Genomic DNA, 18,202 nt, shown 5'->3' with positions numbered 1-18,202 from the left:
TGCTGATTAATTACTGTTATTGTCAATGTTGGAAACGGTTGTGCTGCTTAATATTTTTTTTTTGGAACCTGTGATTCTTTTTTCAGGGTTCTTGATGAATAGAAGGTTAAAAAGAACAGCATTTATTCAAAATATAAATCTTTTATAACAATATAAGTCTTTGCTCTAACTTTTTATCAGTGTAACACAGCCTTGGTGAATAAAAGTATTAATTTCTGTCAAAAAAAGAAAGAATACAAATGTACTGACACCAAACTTTTAGTTGCTGAAGAATCCTGGAGAGAAAAAAATATATATCACAGGTTCCAACAAAATATTAAGCAGCACAACTATTTTCAACATTGGTAATAAATCAGCATATTCAAATGATTTCTGAAGGATAATGTGACACCGAAGACTGAAGTAATGATGCTGAGAATTCAGTTTTGTGTTAAATGAATAAATTACATTTTAAAATATATTCACATAGAAAACAGTTATTTTAAATTAAAATAATATTTAATAATATTACGTTTTTTCAGTATTTTTAAACAAAAAAAAAAAACCTTGATTAGCATTAAAAAAACTTTAAAAGTCATTAAAAACCTTACTGATCCCAAACTTTTGAGTGGCAGTGTAAATAGATATTTGTTGCATATAATATGAGAGCCTGGAACACAATAAGGGTCATAAGGGTCACTTTTTTGAAATTTGAAATTACATCATATAAATGCTGAATAAATAAGCTTTCCATTGATGTATGGTGTTTTAAGATAGCATAATATTTGGTCGTGATACAACCATTTGAAAATCTGGAATCCGAGGGTCCAAAAAATAAATAAATTTTAATATTGAGAAGGGTCCAAAAAAAAATAAATAAATAAATAAAAAATTGAGAAAAATCACCTTTAAAGTTGTCCAAATGAAGTTCTTAGCAATGCATATTACTAATTAAAAATTAAGTAAAGTTTTGATATATTTACTAAATATCTTCATGGAACATGATCTTTAGTTAATATCCCAATGATTTTGGCATAAAAGAAAAATCAATAATTTTGACCCATACAATGTATTTTTGACCCATAGAAGTACTTTTTATGATGAATGGATGCACTTTTTTGGGCTCTAAAATCTCAACAGCCATTCACTGCCATTAAAAAGCTTAGAAAAGCCAGGACTTTAATATAATTCTGATTGTATTCATCTGAGAAAAAAAAAAAAAAAAAGTAATTTACACCTAGGGGTAATCTTCATTTTGGGGTGAAAATTTGGTTTGGTTTATCAAAACAACAGCATGCACCTGGTAAATAATGTAAGATGGACAGAACAACCAGAAAGGACATTTCATAAAGGTCCCATGATCAGAAACAGGTTAGAGGTATAACATTTCTCATGGAGATCAATAGCAGCAATCACCTTACCTTTCTTTGTCATGTAATTCATGCTGTTGGCCACCGCTGCGTTCTTGTCTTTGGTGTCCAGAAAGAGGAAACGTGCATATTCGTCGATAAAATGATTGTCTGGAAAAGAAAAGACTTGGTTTTTTTTTTAGGTCAGGCAAATGATGGCAAACACTTGGGGAGAAATTGAAAATAAGGTTGCGCTTTGTTCTCTGTAAGAGGTACATTCACATTCATAATTGAATCCAAGCAAAGTCATTTCAAATGCAGCTATTTCTGAACATCGAGTGCTATTCGAGATTGAAATGAGTCTTTTTTTCTCAGCTTCCTGAAAGACTGCAAATATGCTATTCAAAAGCTATTAAAATTCAGTTTCAAATTCCTTGCAAAAACAAAGCAGTTTATGAATATCATTGCCGCAGTCTCATTTGTACGTCTTTGTAAATAAATGGGCTATCAAGAACAAACAAGACATTTAGCACAGAATTCACAATGAGGCAGATATTCATTCCCAAGAGCCTGTGAGAGCGTACGTGTTGTATAGCTCAAACTAGCTCGTTTACAGGAAGAAAAGCTATTTATGATTCAACAGAAAAGAACCGGAGAGCAGCAAAACACTGAAGAAACACATTTTTGCCATGAACCCAATCAGACAAGAACTCACTGGTGGCAGAAAGGTCCAGATAATTCCTGTTGGTGCTCAGGATTCTGGAATTGATTCGTGGGACTACATTGGGCTGATTCATGATAAAATCCACCACATCATGGTCACTGTTCAGCTCACCCTGAAAAGATCATGAGAAGCATTTAAAAACAAAACAATGACAATAAATAACCCTAATCTGTACTTCAGATAAATGCAAACATCACGTCAATAGAAATTTACAAAAGTGATTTTATGTCCATAGAAAGCACTTTATACGCAAGTAAAGTGTCTACTTTTAAGGTTTTAAATAAGTTTTTGGAGAATAAAATGTCAAAATATGGTTGGATTCAAACAACATCCTTATTCTGACTTGTACATATTAAAATATAGAAAAGAATACAGGAGAATACTAAAGTTTATTGTGTTTTAAATGAGTAAAAAATCTTACTGACAAATGGGTAAAACCTAGGATAGTGGCAAACTTTAAAAATGTAGAATTACAACTAATTAGTATTTGGAGTGAAAGTAATTAAGTTTTATTATGTCATAAATTAATTTTTGTTGTAAATATGCCTGACAAGACTGTTACACTAAATGACATTTTAGTGGGTCTTTTGTAAATTTGAAAAATATGTATATTTATTTTTTGCTCAGAAAAAAAAGCAATTAAAATAAACAGAAAACTTTTTATTTTTTAACAACAACAATTTAAAGCAGAATTACAGTTATTGTCTTTATGCTTAAACCCTTTTTCGTCATTGACCGATATACACATATATCAGTCAAATGTTTTTGAACAGTAATTTTTTTTACATGTTTTTAAATAAGTCTCTTCTGCTCACCAAGCCTGCATTTATTTGATTCAAAGTACAGCAAAAACACTAACATTTTGAAATATTTTTACTATTTGAAATTACTGTTTTCCATTTGAATATATTTTAAAATGTAATTTATTCCTGTGATTTCAAAGCTGAATTTTTAGCATCATTACTCCAGTCACATGATCCTTCAGAAATCATTTTAATATTCTGATTTGCTGCTCAAAAAACATTATTTTTATTATTATGTTAAAAACAGCTGAGTTAAATTGTTTCAGGTTTCTTTGATGAACAGAAAGTTCAGAAGAACAGCATTAATCTAAAATAGAAATATCTTAAAACATAAGTGTATTTATTATCACTTTTGATAAATTTAAAGCATCCTTGCTAAATAAAATTATCAAGCTTTATAATTACTTTCCAAAAAAAAAAATATCACAGAGAAAAAATTACATTTTAAAATATATTCAAATAGAAAACAGTTATTTGAAATAGTAAAAATATTTTAAAATTTTACAGTTTTTCTTGTACTTTGGATCAAATAAATGCAGGTTTGGTGAGCAGAAGAGAAAAAAACATTAAAAATCTTGACTGTTGACTGGTAGAAAAAAAAAATTTATATTATATATATATATATATATATATATATTTTTTTTTTTTTTTTACACCTTAACTACTATACTATTAACTATACTATTTCCATTAAAGCTGTTCTGGAAGATTCGATAATGGGTTTTGCCTTTTTTTTTTTTTTTTTTTTTTAGGAACAGTGCAATGATATAATGTGTTACTTTTTAACCCAAAAAGGACACCATAGAGACTACGGATGGCAGACATGCAATTCTCACCAGGTAGACTGTGCGCTGAAAAAAACTTGTGGTCTCCAGAATCTTGTGCATGACGACTGTCTCAAGTTCATCTGGGTCTAACTGCTCACGTTGTAAAGGCATTCCATTATACAACACCACGGGCAATGGGCCAACACCGGTTTGCTCATAATATGCCTTTCCCTCCTGTGGAGACATAAAAGATATGACCTCAATAAGGGTTATGGTTACTGGGAGACACAGAGAGCTATTAGCATAGGAAGCACCTCTGGCTGACAGTTACATCCTTAATCTCTAGAGCTGATCAAAAAATGACTTCATCCACTATATTCTGTCTCTTTTGGCAAGAATATGACATCTGAGATAGCGAACTGCTGAAATATTCAAAGCACAAGCACTAGAAAAACAAATCCCTCACTTTTCTGTTGTTGTCGTAGGCAGAGTCATGCCCCAGGATGCTGCTGATCTCTACATAGGGATATCTCTTCTCCAACACACCCACCACATGTTCCACCTTCAGTTTGCCTCCACTAGGAACTCTGTTAAACATCTGAAAAACACAAGATAATCACATTCACAACACATCCCTGCACAGACCGTCAACTGCCTTCTATATTAAAATCTACATTTATTTTATTTTAAAGTCTGTTTTTAGGCAAACCTATATGCTAGTGTGCTCCTAAACATTGACAAATGTCCACCTCTATATTGATGTGTTATGAAGCACTGGTGATGTTGTTCACTTACAGATATGATGGCATCAAAGGCCATCTGGCTGTCAACGTCATCAGCGATGTAGTTGAAAGCTCGAAGCAGTGCCACACCAGCATCCTGCATCCCATCCACTTCATCAGAATCATTCACCACAAACACCACTCCAATCCTGCAGATAGACAAAAACACAGAAATCACCAGAGAGACACAAGAACGACACTCACAGGTTACACTTCAAGTCTACAATTAGAGAATTACCAGTCAAAATTTTTTGGACAGTAAGATTTTAATGTTTTTTAAGAAGACTCTTCTGCTCACCAAACCTGCATTTATTTGATCCAAAGTACAGCAAAAACAGTAAAAATCTGAAATATTTTTACTACTCAAAATAACTGTTTTCTATTTGAATATATTTTAAAATGTAACTTATTCCTGTGATTTCAAAGCTGAATTTTTAGTACCATTACTGTAGTCACATGATCCTTCAGAAATCATTCTAATATTCTGATTTGCTGCTCAAAAAACATTTATTATTATTATAATATTGAAAAAGATGTCTTTTATCACTTTTGATCAATTTAAAGAATCATTGCTAAATAAAAGTATTAATTTCTATAATTCTTTCCTAAAAAAAAAAAAAATTAATTAATTGATTATACCGATTCAAAGCTTTTGAATGGTATAGTGTATAATGTTACAAAAGCTTTTTATTTCAGATAAATGCTGATCTTTGGATCTTTCTATCCATCAAAGAATGCTGAAAAAATGTACTCAACTGTTTTAAATATTGATAATAATAATAAAATGTTTCTGAAACAGTGAATCAGCATATTAGAATGATTTCTGAAGGATCATGTCACACATAAAACTGAGTAACTACGCTGAAAATGTAGCTTTGATCACAGGAATACATTACATTTATATATTAAAATATATTCAAACAGAAAGCAAGTATTTTAAATAGTACAAATATTACTGTTTTTGCTGCATTTCAGATCAAATAAATGCAGGCTTGGTGAGCAGCCAGACTTCTTTAAAAAAAAAAAAAAAAAAAACATTACAAATCTTAGTAGTGCATATACAAAAGAAATATTTATGAGTTTCAGTACCTTTATTATATATTGAGAGATACTGAAAAAAATTAAATGAAAGGGTAAGAATGACATAAGAAATCACTAGATTTTAACCTGCTTTCCTGCCACTGTGGCTCCTACGCATTGTGAAACATTAATCATGTTCTTGTAATAATGTTCTGTCTATTTTCAGACTGACCTGAGTGGGATGTTGTTGCTGTAAAACATCTCAGCCACGCTGATGAGCTCTACTGTGTTCTCATGGGTCGGATCCAGAATCATCACCTGTCAGAATGACACAGACGTTCTGAAATGACTTGCAGAATTTAGATCTACAAGGGGTTTACACTGTGAATTGTTAAAGGGATAGCTCACCCCTAAAAAAAATAATATTCTGTCAATTATTACTCACCCTCATGTCATTCCAAACCTGTAAGATCTTTGTTCATCTTCAAACACAAATTAAGATATTTTTTGATGAAATCCAAGAGCTTTGCGACCTTAAATAGACATAAACCAACTACCAAGTACAAGGCCCAGAAAGAGAAGAAATTGTTGAATAAAGTTGTTATTTTTGTTTTCTTTGCACACAAAAAGTATTCTTATAGCGTCATAAAATTAAGGTTGAACCACTGATGTCACATGGACTATTTTAACAATGTCCTTACTACCTTTCTGGGCCTTGAACGTGGTAGTTTCGTTGCTGTCTACGCAGGGTCAGAAAGCTCTCAGATTTCATCAAAAATATCTTAATTTGTGTTCCAAAGATGAACGAAGGTCTTACAGGTTTGGAACGAAATGAGGGTGAGTAATCAATGACCGAATTTTCATTTTTGGATGAACTATCCCTTTAATGTGAAGGATATTGTCATATTTGCATAGCACCTGCAATACTTACCAGGTTATGGAAGTTCTTCCGGATCTGTCGAATGACTCCTGGAAAGGTGGGCCGCAGCAGCTCCTGGACATTAGAGGGCCAGGACACATATCTGCCATCTGTCTCCAAGTTATTAATCCACTGGAGAAAGAGGAAAAAAAAAAAAAAGAGAAAAACAGGGCTTATTTTCTATTTTCTCTCACAGGAAACGGGTTTAATCAAAATAACAACAACATGTGGCTCACGTTAACAGCAGGGCTGCGGATGTCCACTGCATAGTCAGAGTCTGAAGGCTGGACATTGAGTTTGAGGATGTCGTGGATGTAGGGTGTGTCTATGAGTAGACTACGTAGTCCCTCCATGACCCTTGCCTCATTCCTCAACACGTCAAAAACACTGAGAAAAAAAAAAAAAAAACACAATATACAGGGTAGCAGCATGAGAGATCAAAACATTAACAAATACACTACCAGTCAAACGATTTGTACTGTTCTTTAAAGAAGTCTCTTCTGCTCACCAAGCCTAGATTTATTTGATCCAAAATATAGCAAAAGCTGTAATACTGTGAAATATTTTTACTATTTAAACAACAGCTTTCTGTTTGAATATTTTTTTTAAATGTAATTTATTCCTTTGATCAAAGCTACATTTTCAACATCATTACTCCAGTCTTCAGTGTCACATGATCCTTCAGAAATCATTCTAAAATGCTAATTGTGTTCAAGAAACATTTTATTATTATTAATTATTTAAAACAGTTGAGTGCATTTTTTTCTGGATTCTTTGGTGAATAGAAAGATCCAAAGATCAGCATTTATCTGAAATAAAAAGCTTTTGAAATATTATACGCTGTACCATTCAAAAGCTTGGAGTCAGTATAAGACATTTATAATGTTAAAAATGACATTTAAAACAAAAGATTTTTATTTTAGAAAAATGCTGTTCTTCTGAACTTTCTATTCAAAGAAACCTGACAAAATTCTACTCAGCTGTTTTAACATAATAATAATAATAATAATAATAATAATAATAATAATATTGAATGATTTCTGAAGGATTATATGACTGGAATAATGATGATAAAAATTCAGCTTTGAAATCACAGGAATAAATTATTTTAAAATATATTCAAATAAAAAGCAGTTATTTTAAATAGTAACATTTTCTAAATTTTACTGTTTTTGCTGTACTTTAAATCAAATAAATGCAGGCTTGGTAAGCAAAAGAGACTTCTTTCAAAAAAAAAACATTAAAAATCTTACTGTTCAAAAACTTTTGACTGGTAGTGTATACTCAAATAGATTCACAATATTACTGCTTTTACTGTATTTTTGAAATAAATGCACCCAAGTTGAGCAGAAACTTCTTTAAAAAAAACATGCCAAACTGTTGAACAGTAGTGTATAGGTAAATATTTTTAGTATACTTTTTAGTTACATTTTTATTATTAAATACATATTTTTAGACTTCTGCTAAGTGTAAGTAATTATTGTTTATAAATGTAACATTTATATTTATTATGACATCCGTAATTAGAAAAAGCTGCTTACCTGAAAATATCCTGCACATCCAGGTCAATATGGAGTCCATTGATAAACAGAGCCGAGTCCCCTGGCTGGAGACCTAAGGTCCCTTTAAAATACTAGAGGAGACATAAGAACGTGAGACATTAGGTATGACATATTCACAATTAGCCTTAATGTAACCTCCCAAGCCCTGTGGGTTGCTAATCCCTGGATGAAACATATGTCTCTGTCACTTCTTAGAGCAGAACAGAAGTTGAAAGAGATGCTTAATATGATCTATAATTCAGACAGACTCTTTCGAGCCTTGGGCCATTTCCACTCTATATATTCATGCTTTTATCCGTCGCACTCATGTTTGTTATTCGGTAAAGGCACATGCATTAGAGCGAGGGAGCTCGTTAGAGAACCTTAAAGAGCCTCCATTCGTCAAGTTTCCCAGCATGCAATTACAGTGAGGAATGAGGAGCAGGTCCGTTACACGTCCTCATTACAAGAGGCAAGAAACAGCTTTAATCACAGAAAGGAAATGACTGAAACAACGAACGAAGCCACGTATAAACCACATTCGCTGCAATTACTTCATTCATTACCTTTTCAGTGACAAAACAAAAGCGTTTACACTCGTTCCAATACAGAGGAGCGTGAAGAAAACAAGCAGAGAGGTGTAAAGGAATGATTCTGCGTTCCATTAAAAACTGAAACACTTTCAAACTAACGTCCTGTCATTTTAGACACAGGTTTTGATGTAAGGGAAGAGAGAATCATTGTAAGACTTTGTCAAGAGTTTTCTTGGTGAATTATGAGGCAGAAAACAAAGAGTCTTCTTTGAGTCCATTATTTCAGCGCCGCAGCAAAAAACGTAGTGAATGAGAACACCTGCTGACGCCACAGCTTTGAGAAAAGGACTCTAGGAAGATGAAAAAAGGACAATGCTAGCCCTCACCTTTTGATTTTCCTCAATCTCCTTCCGGATCTCTGAATTAACCACCGTTTTTGTTATGGACCTGAGAGGGGAGAGAGAAATGTGAGCGGTTATACTGAAAATGATTCATTAGTTCATCGTGGTGATTCATTATAATCAAATTCTGAATGCACAGCCTACTGTAATCTGCAGAAAAATGACTGTTTTAATCAACGCTGTTTAACTAGATAGAGATGAGATTGCTTTCACTGACGTCATGCAAATACATTCAGATATAATTTAAAAAAAAACTAAACATTTTTGTAGAGTCGATGAGTCAGAGCCAGAGTTTATTGCTCTGGGCAATACATGACTGCGTATTATGCTCCATGATGTCAAGGATCACTTTAACAAAATTGCATTTTAGCGTGGGCGGCACATTTAAAATACATTTGCCAAAAAAAAAAAAACAGCTGGGGCTGCGCCGTCTAGGCCAAATAAAGCATATTATTTTCATCATAACTGCTGACGGCTCATTTTTTTCCCTTAAAGTGTTAATTAAACCTTGGAAGGCAGTAAAGACTCAAAACATCCAGCTTGGAGTAAACTTTCTAATGACTTGAGCGATCTGCTGCCAGGGTTTCTGAACCAAAAACACGTAACTACTATAAAGCCAATGAGGAAATAATGAAAAGACACAGAAAAGTGGCTTTTGACACAAATTATGTCACACCTGGTTAAGACAGTTTCCAGCATCAATTGACAGCCTTCGCTGAAAGTGAAGCGCTGTGTGAAGTGTTAAAGGATTATTTCACTTCCAAATCAAAAATTTTCCTTGTCATCCAAGATGTTTATGTCTTTCTTTCTTCAGTTGTAAAAAAATTATGTTTTCTAAGAAAAACATTTGAGGATTTCTTTCCATATAATGGATATGTATGGTGCCCACAAGTTTGAACTTCCAAAATGCAGTTTAAAAGCAGCTTCAATCCCAGCAGAGGGAGAAGGGACTTATCTAGCGAAGCGATCGGTTATTTACGAAACAAATTGACAATTTATATACTTTTTAACCTCAAATGCTCATCTTGTCTTGTCTCTGCAATGCGCATGTGTAGTCTGTGTAATCCGGGTCAATACAGTTAGGGTATGTCGAAAAACTCCCATCTCGTTTTCATCTTCAACATCCAAATCGCCCTACAACGCTGTTTTACTTTTTTTGTACATGCTGTTTGATCATCTTTGTATGTTCACTTTGTAAACACTGGGTAAGTACTTCTGCAGCGATGTAGGACGATTTTGAAGTTGGGACGAGAGCAGAGACGAGACAAGACTAGCATTTGAGGTTAAGAAGTATATAAATTGTCAATTTGTTTCGAAAATAACTGATCGTTTCGCTTGGGGACAAAACTTAGGGCACCATACATATCTGTTATATGGAGAGAAATCCTAAAATGTTTTCCTTAAAGGTGCCACAGAATGCATTTATACAATATTTAAAATTGTTCTCTGATATCTACATAGAAGGTATATGGCATAGGAAAGGGCAAAAAATCTCCAGAAACGGTTTTACAGGTCCATTTACAACCCTAGAATGAAATGCTCTGTTATTGCCTTATTTGGAAGGTCCGTGAATAATTAATGAGGGGCTCTGCTCTGATTGGCTGTTTCACAGAGCTGCTTATCTCAATAGCTCACACATGGAGGAAATATATATTTAATTACGGAGCGCTAGCCGCTTTTAATATGCGGTTTGTTGAATCTGCCGTTTTGAATCGTCAACATTTTCCTCTCACTATGTGATCGCATGTGCTCTGTGTAACGTTATAATGCGGGAGTGCTTACTTACCACATAAGTTCAGGCGCTTGTGAGTGATGCTCAAGATCTGTAAATCATTCGCCATCAACACAGTCATTTCTCCATCATTCACCATCATCAGCGCAGTCATCTCTCTGTTTATGTGGTAAGTAGGGCTGGGCCGATAAACGATATCATATCGTATCGCGATAAAATTTATGTTAATAACGATGATAAGCTCTAGACATTTTTTGCTCGATATGGATTAATCTAAGAGCCAATCACACAGCAGAAATGTGTGACATCAGCCAATCAGCGTGCAGCGTGCGTGTGCACGTCAAAGTACAAAGTTTATTTCCTACCGTACTTTGTGAAGCAAACTTAACACCAGGACGACAAAAGAAAAAAAAAGAAGAGTGGAAGCAGCGAGGAAAGTGAATCTAACCTCGAGTTATTATGCAAAGATGTTGTATTTGTCGACAAAAAAGGTAGCACGAATTCCGTTATATAAGTGGTTTGGCTATCTGAAAAGTGACTCTCAGCTTAGCTGAGAGTTTCGTGCGATTGTTAAAACTGAAACCGAAAGCAAAACACGCACGCGCATTCAAAAGCAATTTTAATCCCCCTTGTTTAGAGAGTGACTCCCCAATGCAACGCAAATTAGGCTACATGACATCTAGGCTGTTATTAGTACGTAGGCTATAATAGGTTGTGTATGTCTATAGCTCTGTCATGATTGAAATATTTGGTCTCTATTTGCACTTTGAATATGCACTTAATACGGTTAAGAAAGAACTGTGTCGTAATTTTTTGTTATTTATACTGTAGATTGTTTCAAAATGCAGTGGTTGCCTCTAATTTAAATAGCTCAGCCTATAATAGAGAAAATAAACAATTGTGTAAATAATAATAAATAATAAATAAATAATTGTTACAAATTATGTTTTTACAATAATTTTATGTTTTTTTTATGAGTATTTTGTGCATTTACCATACTCTGTCACAACTTTTATTTTTTTAATTTATTTTAGTAAGTTGTTTTAATTTAAGGCCAAAACTGTAATCTGTTTTTGTTAATAAATTATACTTTAAAATGTAATTTAATGAACCCTTTAATTTTTTAGTCATTGTTGAGATACTATTTTAAAGTTGGCAACATCAACAGCTTATATCGAAATATATATCGTTATCGTTCAATATGGGAAAAAATTATCGAGATTACGTTTTTGCCATATCGCCCAGCCCTAGTGGTAAGTGAAATCCTTTGTACTGCAATGTAACAGGCTAACACTAGCAGTAAGCTAACCGTGTCCCTTCAGTAGCTCGCCTTATTTTACTGATGTACTGAGGTTAATGATGATTGGGCGATCCAAATGTTGGGGGCGTAACTATTAACGATCCCGGGGCTATTGCGTAATAGTTGGTGTTATGTTGGAATTGACCTATTTTTCAGTGGTCTTTTCTAGTGCAAACACTAGATTTATATAAGGAGGAGGAAATTGTGGTGTTTGAGACTCATGGTATGTCATGTCCATGTACTGAACTGAACTATGCCAAGGTAAATACAGTTTTCCATTCTATGGCACCTTTAAAAAAAACGTAATTTCTTCATGACTGAAGAAAGAAAGACACAGACATCTTGGATGACAAAGTACACTGTACACTTTTGTTCTGAAAGTGAACTAATGCTTTAAAATCTTAGCCAATCAGAACATGTTTCATGTAAAATATACAGCTAAATGGAGTAGGATTTCAGACCAAGCCATTTTAAAACAGGAAAACAAACAAAACCCACAGGAAACATGATTTTTGTCACTTCATCATGTCTGGTTAAGACTGTGTCTATTTATTTACCTGGCTTTTGTGGGGAAGTTCTGGCTTAAATCCCTCATGACATTGAGAGCATCCACAGAGGGAGCTGCCAGGATACGTGCGGCAGTCTGAAAGCTGAGATCTTGAGAAGAAGGATAAAGAACGCATGTTATTCAAACTTGCATTTCTGCTCCTGAAATATTCAACATCTAATTTGAAATAGCCACGACCTGTATACGCCATGGCAATTTCTCAGATTCTACATATAATGAATTTGATGTGCCAAAGCACTTTTCCAGCTCCGCTGGGAATCGTGCGTTCAGCTGTGTGTGCGTTGGCTCAGAGGTTTTGCTAAATGTGACTAGTCTCTGATGAGTTTACCTTGATAGAGCAGTAATGAGCTCTGGGCTAGAGGGAGTTGTGTTTGACAACCACACAAGGCCAGCAGAACCACAGCTAATTAAGAATGTGAAAACGTTCCTTTGCATACCATCTGAATGAGTATTGAACTACCCGAATGCTCTTTTAGTCACAGGTAATATAATAATTGAGTTTGAAAGGCCTTGAAGTAGTGGCATTAATATAAGTGTGTCAGATATGTGTTAAAGCAATGATACAAGATCTCTTGTGGCCTTCTGCTTCAATATAAGCAATATGCAGCCAACAAGCATTTTATGGCAGAAATTTCACCAGTTCAGAAACACTCACCTTGCATCTGCCAGACTTTAAGTGGAGCCATCTCATTGGTGCTCTCAATCAAATGCTTCCGGAGCTCCTTCAGCTGTTCCTTAAGTTCAGGATAAATGGTCCTGACAAATACAACATGTTAAAGATACACTGTTATGTCATTTCAAATATAGGGATGCATTTTAGTCAATGGAAGGTCATGTTTAATGCTTTTAAAGTTTTAAATTACTTGAGTTTGCCAAACAGAAAGCCCTGGACTTCATCCACAGGATCGTTTTCACCAATTACAGTGGCATTGACATCAGCTCCTGTTGTGTGGAGAAAAGATGAATGAGTTTGCTTATTAGACAATATCTGTTTTTCAATTATACTTTCTTTCTAAAACCACAACACAAAGACTTATGACTCAGGGTCAGAAATTAACATTTCCATTTAGGGGCAATATTTTTTACATTTGTGAAGGTATTTTTTTTTTTTTATAATCACCTTATTATTATAAAAACCATATGGTGCTTTTAATGCCAAATTCTAAAATTTACCCAATTACTTGAATCAATATTTTAAATTGTTGTCAATAACAATAGACTGTTTAAAATTGTATCTAAATTATACATGTAAAAAAAAAAACTAGAGCTCATAGGGCTGCAATATTATGACAAAATCATTATTGTAGATTATTGCTCTTTATATTGTAATAATAATTATTAATATTGATATAGAACATTTTTTTTTTTTTTTTTTTCCATTTCCGGCACCTCATATTCTGGCTCCATAAACAAACATGCCAGTTCATGACGTTAGCTAAGTATAGCACAAGATATGCAAAAACTCCCGTTATAATCACTGAAGCTACGATTAATCTTTAATTTACATTGTATCTGCACTGCCGGTTATGATGGGGGAATTTGCAAGTGTGCGCCCTCACAGCTCCGGCGTCTTTACCACTGACTAATTTAAGTGTCCCTGATTGGTTAATGCATTCCTAAATTCAACAGAAACACATTTGATTGGTTAAGGCTCAGCGCTGCACAAAACAGTGCATAAAAGCAATCTGATGCAGTGTGAGCGAATCTACTGTAAATGTAATTCCGCGAATTGGCACTTTTCATTCATTTTTACATTTCATTTTAATCGCATAAGCCATAATACATTGTTTAATTGTGCAGGATTATTTTTTGCCTCTTAGTCTGGGCATTGCTGTTCATTTTGGTGGCATTTTTGCTATAAGCCCTTGTTAATTTCTGACCTTGCTTTGGCTGCTGTCATACCTTGAACTTGTGTGTCGTCTTTGGCTTTGTACTCTTGGTTTTTGATAGCCAGTTCCACTCCATATCCAGACAGGTGCACTTTACTTTTGCTGGGGTTCTGCATGGGTGATAGAGAATATGGAAGAATGAAAATTCAATTTTTAACATATTTAAACTATTTATCTTTACAATACTAAGAGTTTTAATTCTTACAGACAGAAAGTGGCGTAAAACATAAGTGATCAGGCCCTTGTTGGCTTTGGCCAGCATCAGCTGATGGAATCTGGAGAATTCTTTGGTGCCCAGCTCAGCATAAAGAATTACAACTGGTGCATCAGGATTGGCTGAGGGGAATTTGTGATCGCCTTTGAACAGGTATGGCTTGGGCCTGAAAAAAAAAAGATACAAAAACAATTGAACAAACAATTGCATTTGTCTATATTTTGCATGTAATTATTTAATTATTATATTTGAATTATTATATATAAAAATACACACACTGCCGTTCAAAAGTTTGGAATCAGTAAAATTTATAATGTTTTTTAAAGAAGTCTCTTATACTCATCAAAGTTCCATTTATTTAATCAAAAATACAGAAAAAAGTCATTTTATGACATATTATTGCAATTTAAAATATCAGTTTTCTATTTTACTACACTTTAAAATATAATTAATTTCTTTGATGCAAAGCTGATTTTTCATTATTCTAATATGCTGATTTATTATCAGTGCTGGAAACAATTGATATTTTTTGTATTATAATAATATAAAAAAAATTGCAATCTGTGATCCTTTTTTTATGATGCTCTGATGAATAAAAAGTTAAAAAGAACAGCATTTATTTAAAACATAAATCAAATCTTTTCTAACAATATGAGTTTCCACTTTTTATCAATTTAACACATCCTTGGTGAATAAAAGTATTAATTTATATCAAAGAAGAAAAAAACAATTCTGAACCCAAACTTTGAACAGTAGTGTATAATGTTACAAAAGATTTCTATTTTAAATTAAAGTTGTTCTTTTTAAATGTTCTTTTTAATAAATCAACATATTATAATGATTACTGAAGGACCATGTGAAAAAAAATCTATTTTAAAGTATACTAAAATACATTGCAATAACATTTTACAATATTACTGTTTTTTTCTGTATTTTTAATCAAATTAACACAGCAGAAAAGACCTCTTTAAAAAATCACAAAAAAAAAACTTACTAATTCCAAACTTTTGAACAGCAGTTTATATATGTGCAAAAATTTTGGATGAGTTTAGGTTAGCTGACACTTAACAATGTCAATACTTTAGTTTAAACGTATTTGTATAAGGGAAAGTTTAGGTTTTATATGTTTTAATGTACTTTTTACCCTCACTAGTTGAGACAAATTAATTCATAAAAGTACAAATCCTTTATGTAGTATGTAATTAAAGCAGACATAAAAACTGCATGCACAAAAAAAATATAACACAACATGAAAAAGGTTTTTTACATGAATTTAGATGTTAATCTAATGGTTAGTCATGCAAAATTCAAAATTGCTAAATTACCATGCTATTTTTATGCTTTTGTGAAGCCATAATAATTTCAAAAAACATTTAATTACAAAAATTTGAAAGTGCCTTATTTACTCTGTGTCCTGATTAGCATTTTCAAGCATCCTCAAGAGAGTGCTCATTTAAAAATGGATTTTGTGAGTCACTTCACCAGGCTTACTCACTGGTGACATTTTCACTTTTTTTTTTGGAGGGAATATTGGAAATATGTAAATATGTTAAATAAAAATAGTAGGTAACGTTGGACAGCAGGCTACAGCAGGTCTTGCTGTTACTCACCGTTCTAAGGCATTATCCAGCATGACTTTAAGTCTTTCTGTATCACATGATGTCTGTCCATGTACGTTGAAGAAAGCTTTACACCCAGGCGGAGGAGGCTCATTAGATGCGATCTACATGAACAAAAAGTCCAACAAATAGAGTAAAACAGGTTCTCTCCAGATTAACTTTGAGATTACATTAAATAGTTGTGGAAAGGCCCTACTCACCTGCTGGAAGGAATAGACAGTGGACGAGTAGGCCCTCAGAGATAGGGCAAACTTCAGCAGGTTTAGCTGCACTGGGCTCAGCAGCACACTAGCTCTCTTCAGGATCAGATCGTAGTACGCCAGATCCGTCTCTGAAATATGAACAACAGTCTGGTCATTTGATTGGCCAATAGCATGTCAAGTGCATCGACACAAATGTTGGTTCTTTTCATTAATTTTAACATAATGTAGTGCAGCATAAAAGTATACAATATTTTAATATATGACTTTCAGTACAACAACACTTTTGTATGGTATGTCACTTAAACACAAGATTTCAAAAGGTAAGATCTTTATAAAAATAGGCAAAAATGCTGACAAGCCTCAGCATGTCTATAAAGTGAAAGTAAAAGATGTGTTTCAGATCAAATATTACCATCATGATCATTTTCAACATTTTGATTGGCTTCCACAAAGTCCCAGAACTTGTCCTGACTCTCTTCAGCAAGGAACTCACTGTAAAATATTATAAAGACATATTTTATTATTAGTAAATGTTAGCATAAAGCTATATATTAAACATGCTGTCGTCATTGTGTGTTCAAGCTAACCTGGCCTCCAGCAGGAGTGGTGTAGAGGACCATTTAGTGGTCAAAGTTGTTGTTACAGCTTTTGAGTCCCCATTGACAGACTGGACAGAGCCCAGAGCCAGCAGTGCAGCACACAACATCCACATTTTCCTACAAAAGCCTGAGAAAATGAAACCGTTTAGTATCTGCCTGAGGACGGGACTCATAGGTAAAGGTACACCACAAATAGTCCAAAAGCTGGAGTGGTTAAACCATAGAGATATTTAGGTTAAACCTTTTAAATAGGACGTTGAAACTGTCCTCTTTTAACTACATTAAACACATAAAATCATGAACACATATAACTTACATACTATAATCATAAAACGCGTTAATATATAATCACACAGATAATCAGACACAGCCTTCAAATGTTTCTGCATTGTTTGTATTTCACTTCATTTGACAGCTTGAAGAGGACAGCGCGTTCTGACGCTCAGCCAATCAGAGCACTCATCGTGGACATTACGATTATCTTCAACCAATCAGCGTTCTCGTCGAGCAGGAGTTCCGGGTTCTCAATAACTTCCTGCATTACAGCAAATTCTACCAAAGCATATTTTACAAGGACGAATTAACATTTTATGCTATCTAACGTTAACTGGCACCCAGACCAAATTTCAACGCACTGCGTAAAAACAAGCAGTACCATATGCCTTGTGTTAATCATAATGTGACGGATCACAATTCGATTTTTACAGGTTATGATGCTGAGATGCGACTTAATTCAAATATCCCTAAAACATAATAACTAGAAAAGAAGAATCCAGCGTTTAAATGAGCTGACTTCTCTGTGCACCGCATTGCTAGTCCTTATAACTGTGCAAGAATGACTAATCACATACATTTGCTTCGACCCAGTCGCAAAATGCACTAAGTGGCGTATTTATACACACTCTCATTGCAGTAAATGCAAAGCGACAGCGTTATGCTGAGAATAAAGTGAGCAATCATACCAGCACCGGCTTCTGAATCTGCTTCGTGAGTTGCCATGTTTGGACGGTATAAGTGGTCCATCCCACGGTTCGTGTGTATCTGCTCTTTGAGCCTTACCAGAAATACAGCTTTAAGTGTATGCAAAATCACGTATGATAATACAAGTGCTACACTAACAACACTGTTAATAAAATACAATACTGTGTAGGTTAAATAGTGTCAGGAATTTGAAAACAGACAACAACACAATGCAATGTTTTTTCTGGCTATATGTTAGACAGCTAATTAGTCATAGCCGCCATTTTGGCTCAAGGAGAG

General features: G+C 33.9%; 1 protein-coding gene across 1 annotated transcript in view; it reads right to left on the bottom strand.

Annotated features, from left to right (window-relative positions):
• The window catches only part of uggt1 (UDP-glucose glycoprotein glucosyltransferase 1), a 51,430-nt gene extending 33,479 nt beyond the window's left edge, over positions 1 to 17,951 (bottom strand). The window contains exons 1-20 of the mRNA XM_073848090.1: positions 17,905 to 17,951; positions 16,931 to 17,069; positions 16,756 to 16,835; positions 16,341 to 16,471; positions 16,132 to 16,244; positions 14,513 to 14,687; positions 14,321 to 14,417; positions 13,282 to 13,360; positions 13,074 to 13,174; positions 12,408 to 12,507; positions 8,804 to 8,864; positions 7,885 to 7,976; positions 6,580 to 6,730; positions 6,356 to 6,475; positions 5,657 to 5,742; positions 4,418 to 4,553; positions 4,089 to 4,220; positions 3,692 to 3,856; positions 2,044 to 2,164; positions 1,401 to 1,499 (exon numbers count right to left, since the gene is read on the bottom strand). Of these exons, the coding sequence (XP_073704191.1) occupies positions 1,401 to 1,499; positions 2,044 to 2,164; positions 3,692 to 3,856; positions 4,089 to 4,220; positions 4,418 to 4,553; positions 5,657 to 5,742; positions 6,356 to 6,475; positions 6,580 to 6,730; positions 7,885 to 7,976; positions 8,804 to 8,864; positions 12,408 to 12,507; positions 13,074 to 13,174; positions 13,282 to 13,360; positions 14,321 to 14,417; positions 14,513 to 14,687; positions 16,132 to 16,244; positions 16,341 to 16,471; positions 16,756 to 16,835; positions 16,931 to 17,069; positions 17,905 to 17,941 (2,215 nt within the window). The 5' untranslated portion in view covers positions 17,942 to 17,951. The remainder of the gene's footprint in view (positions 1 to 1,400; positions 1,500 to 2,043; positions 2,165 to 3,691; positions 3,857 to 4,088; positions 4,221 to 4,417; positions 4,554 to 5,656; positions 5,743 to 6,355; positions 6,476 to 6,579; positions 6,731 to 7,884; positions 7,977 to 8,803; positions 8,865 to 12,407; positions 12,508 to 13,073; positions 13,175 to 13,281; positions 13,361 to 14,320; positions 14,418 to 14,512; positions 14,688 to 16,131; positions 16,245 to 16,340; positions 16,472 to 16,755; positions 16,836 to 16,930; positions 17,070 to 17,904) is intronic.
• Between the last annotated feature and the right edge of the window lie 251 nt (positions 17,952 to 18,202).

Source organism: Garra rufa, chromosome 10 (assembly GCF_049309525.1).
Source record: "Garra rufa chromosome 10, GarRuf1.0, whole genome shotgun sequence".
Classification (NCBI taxonomy): domain Eukaryota; kingdom Metazoa; phylum Chordata; class Actinopteri; order Cypriniformes; family Cyprinidae; genus Garra; species Garra rufa.
This window is presented reverse-complemented; position numbering and strand designations above follow the sequence as displayed.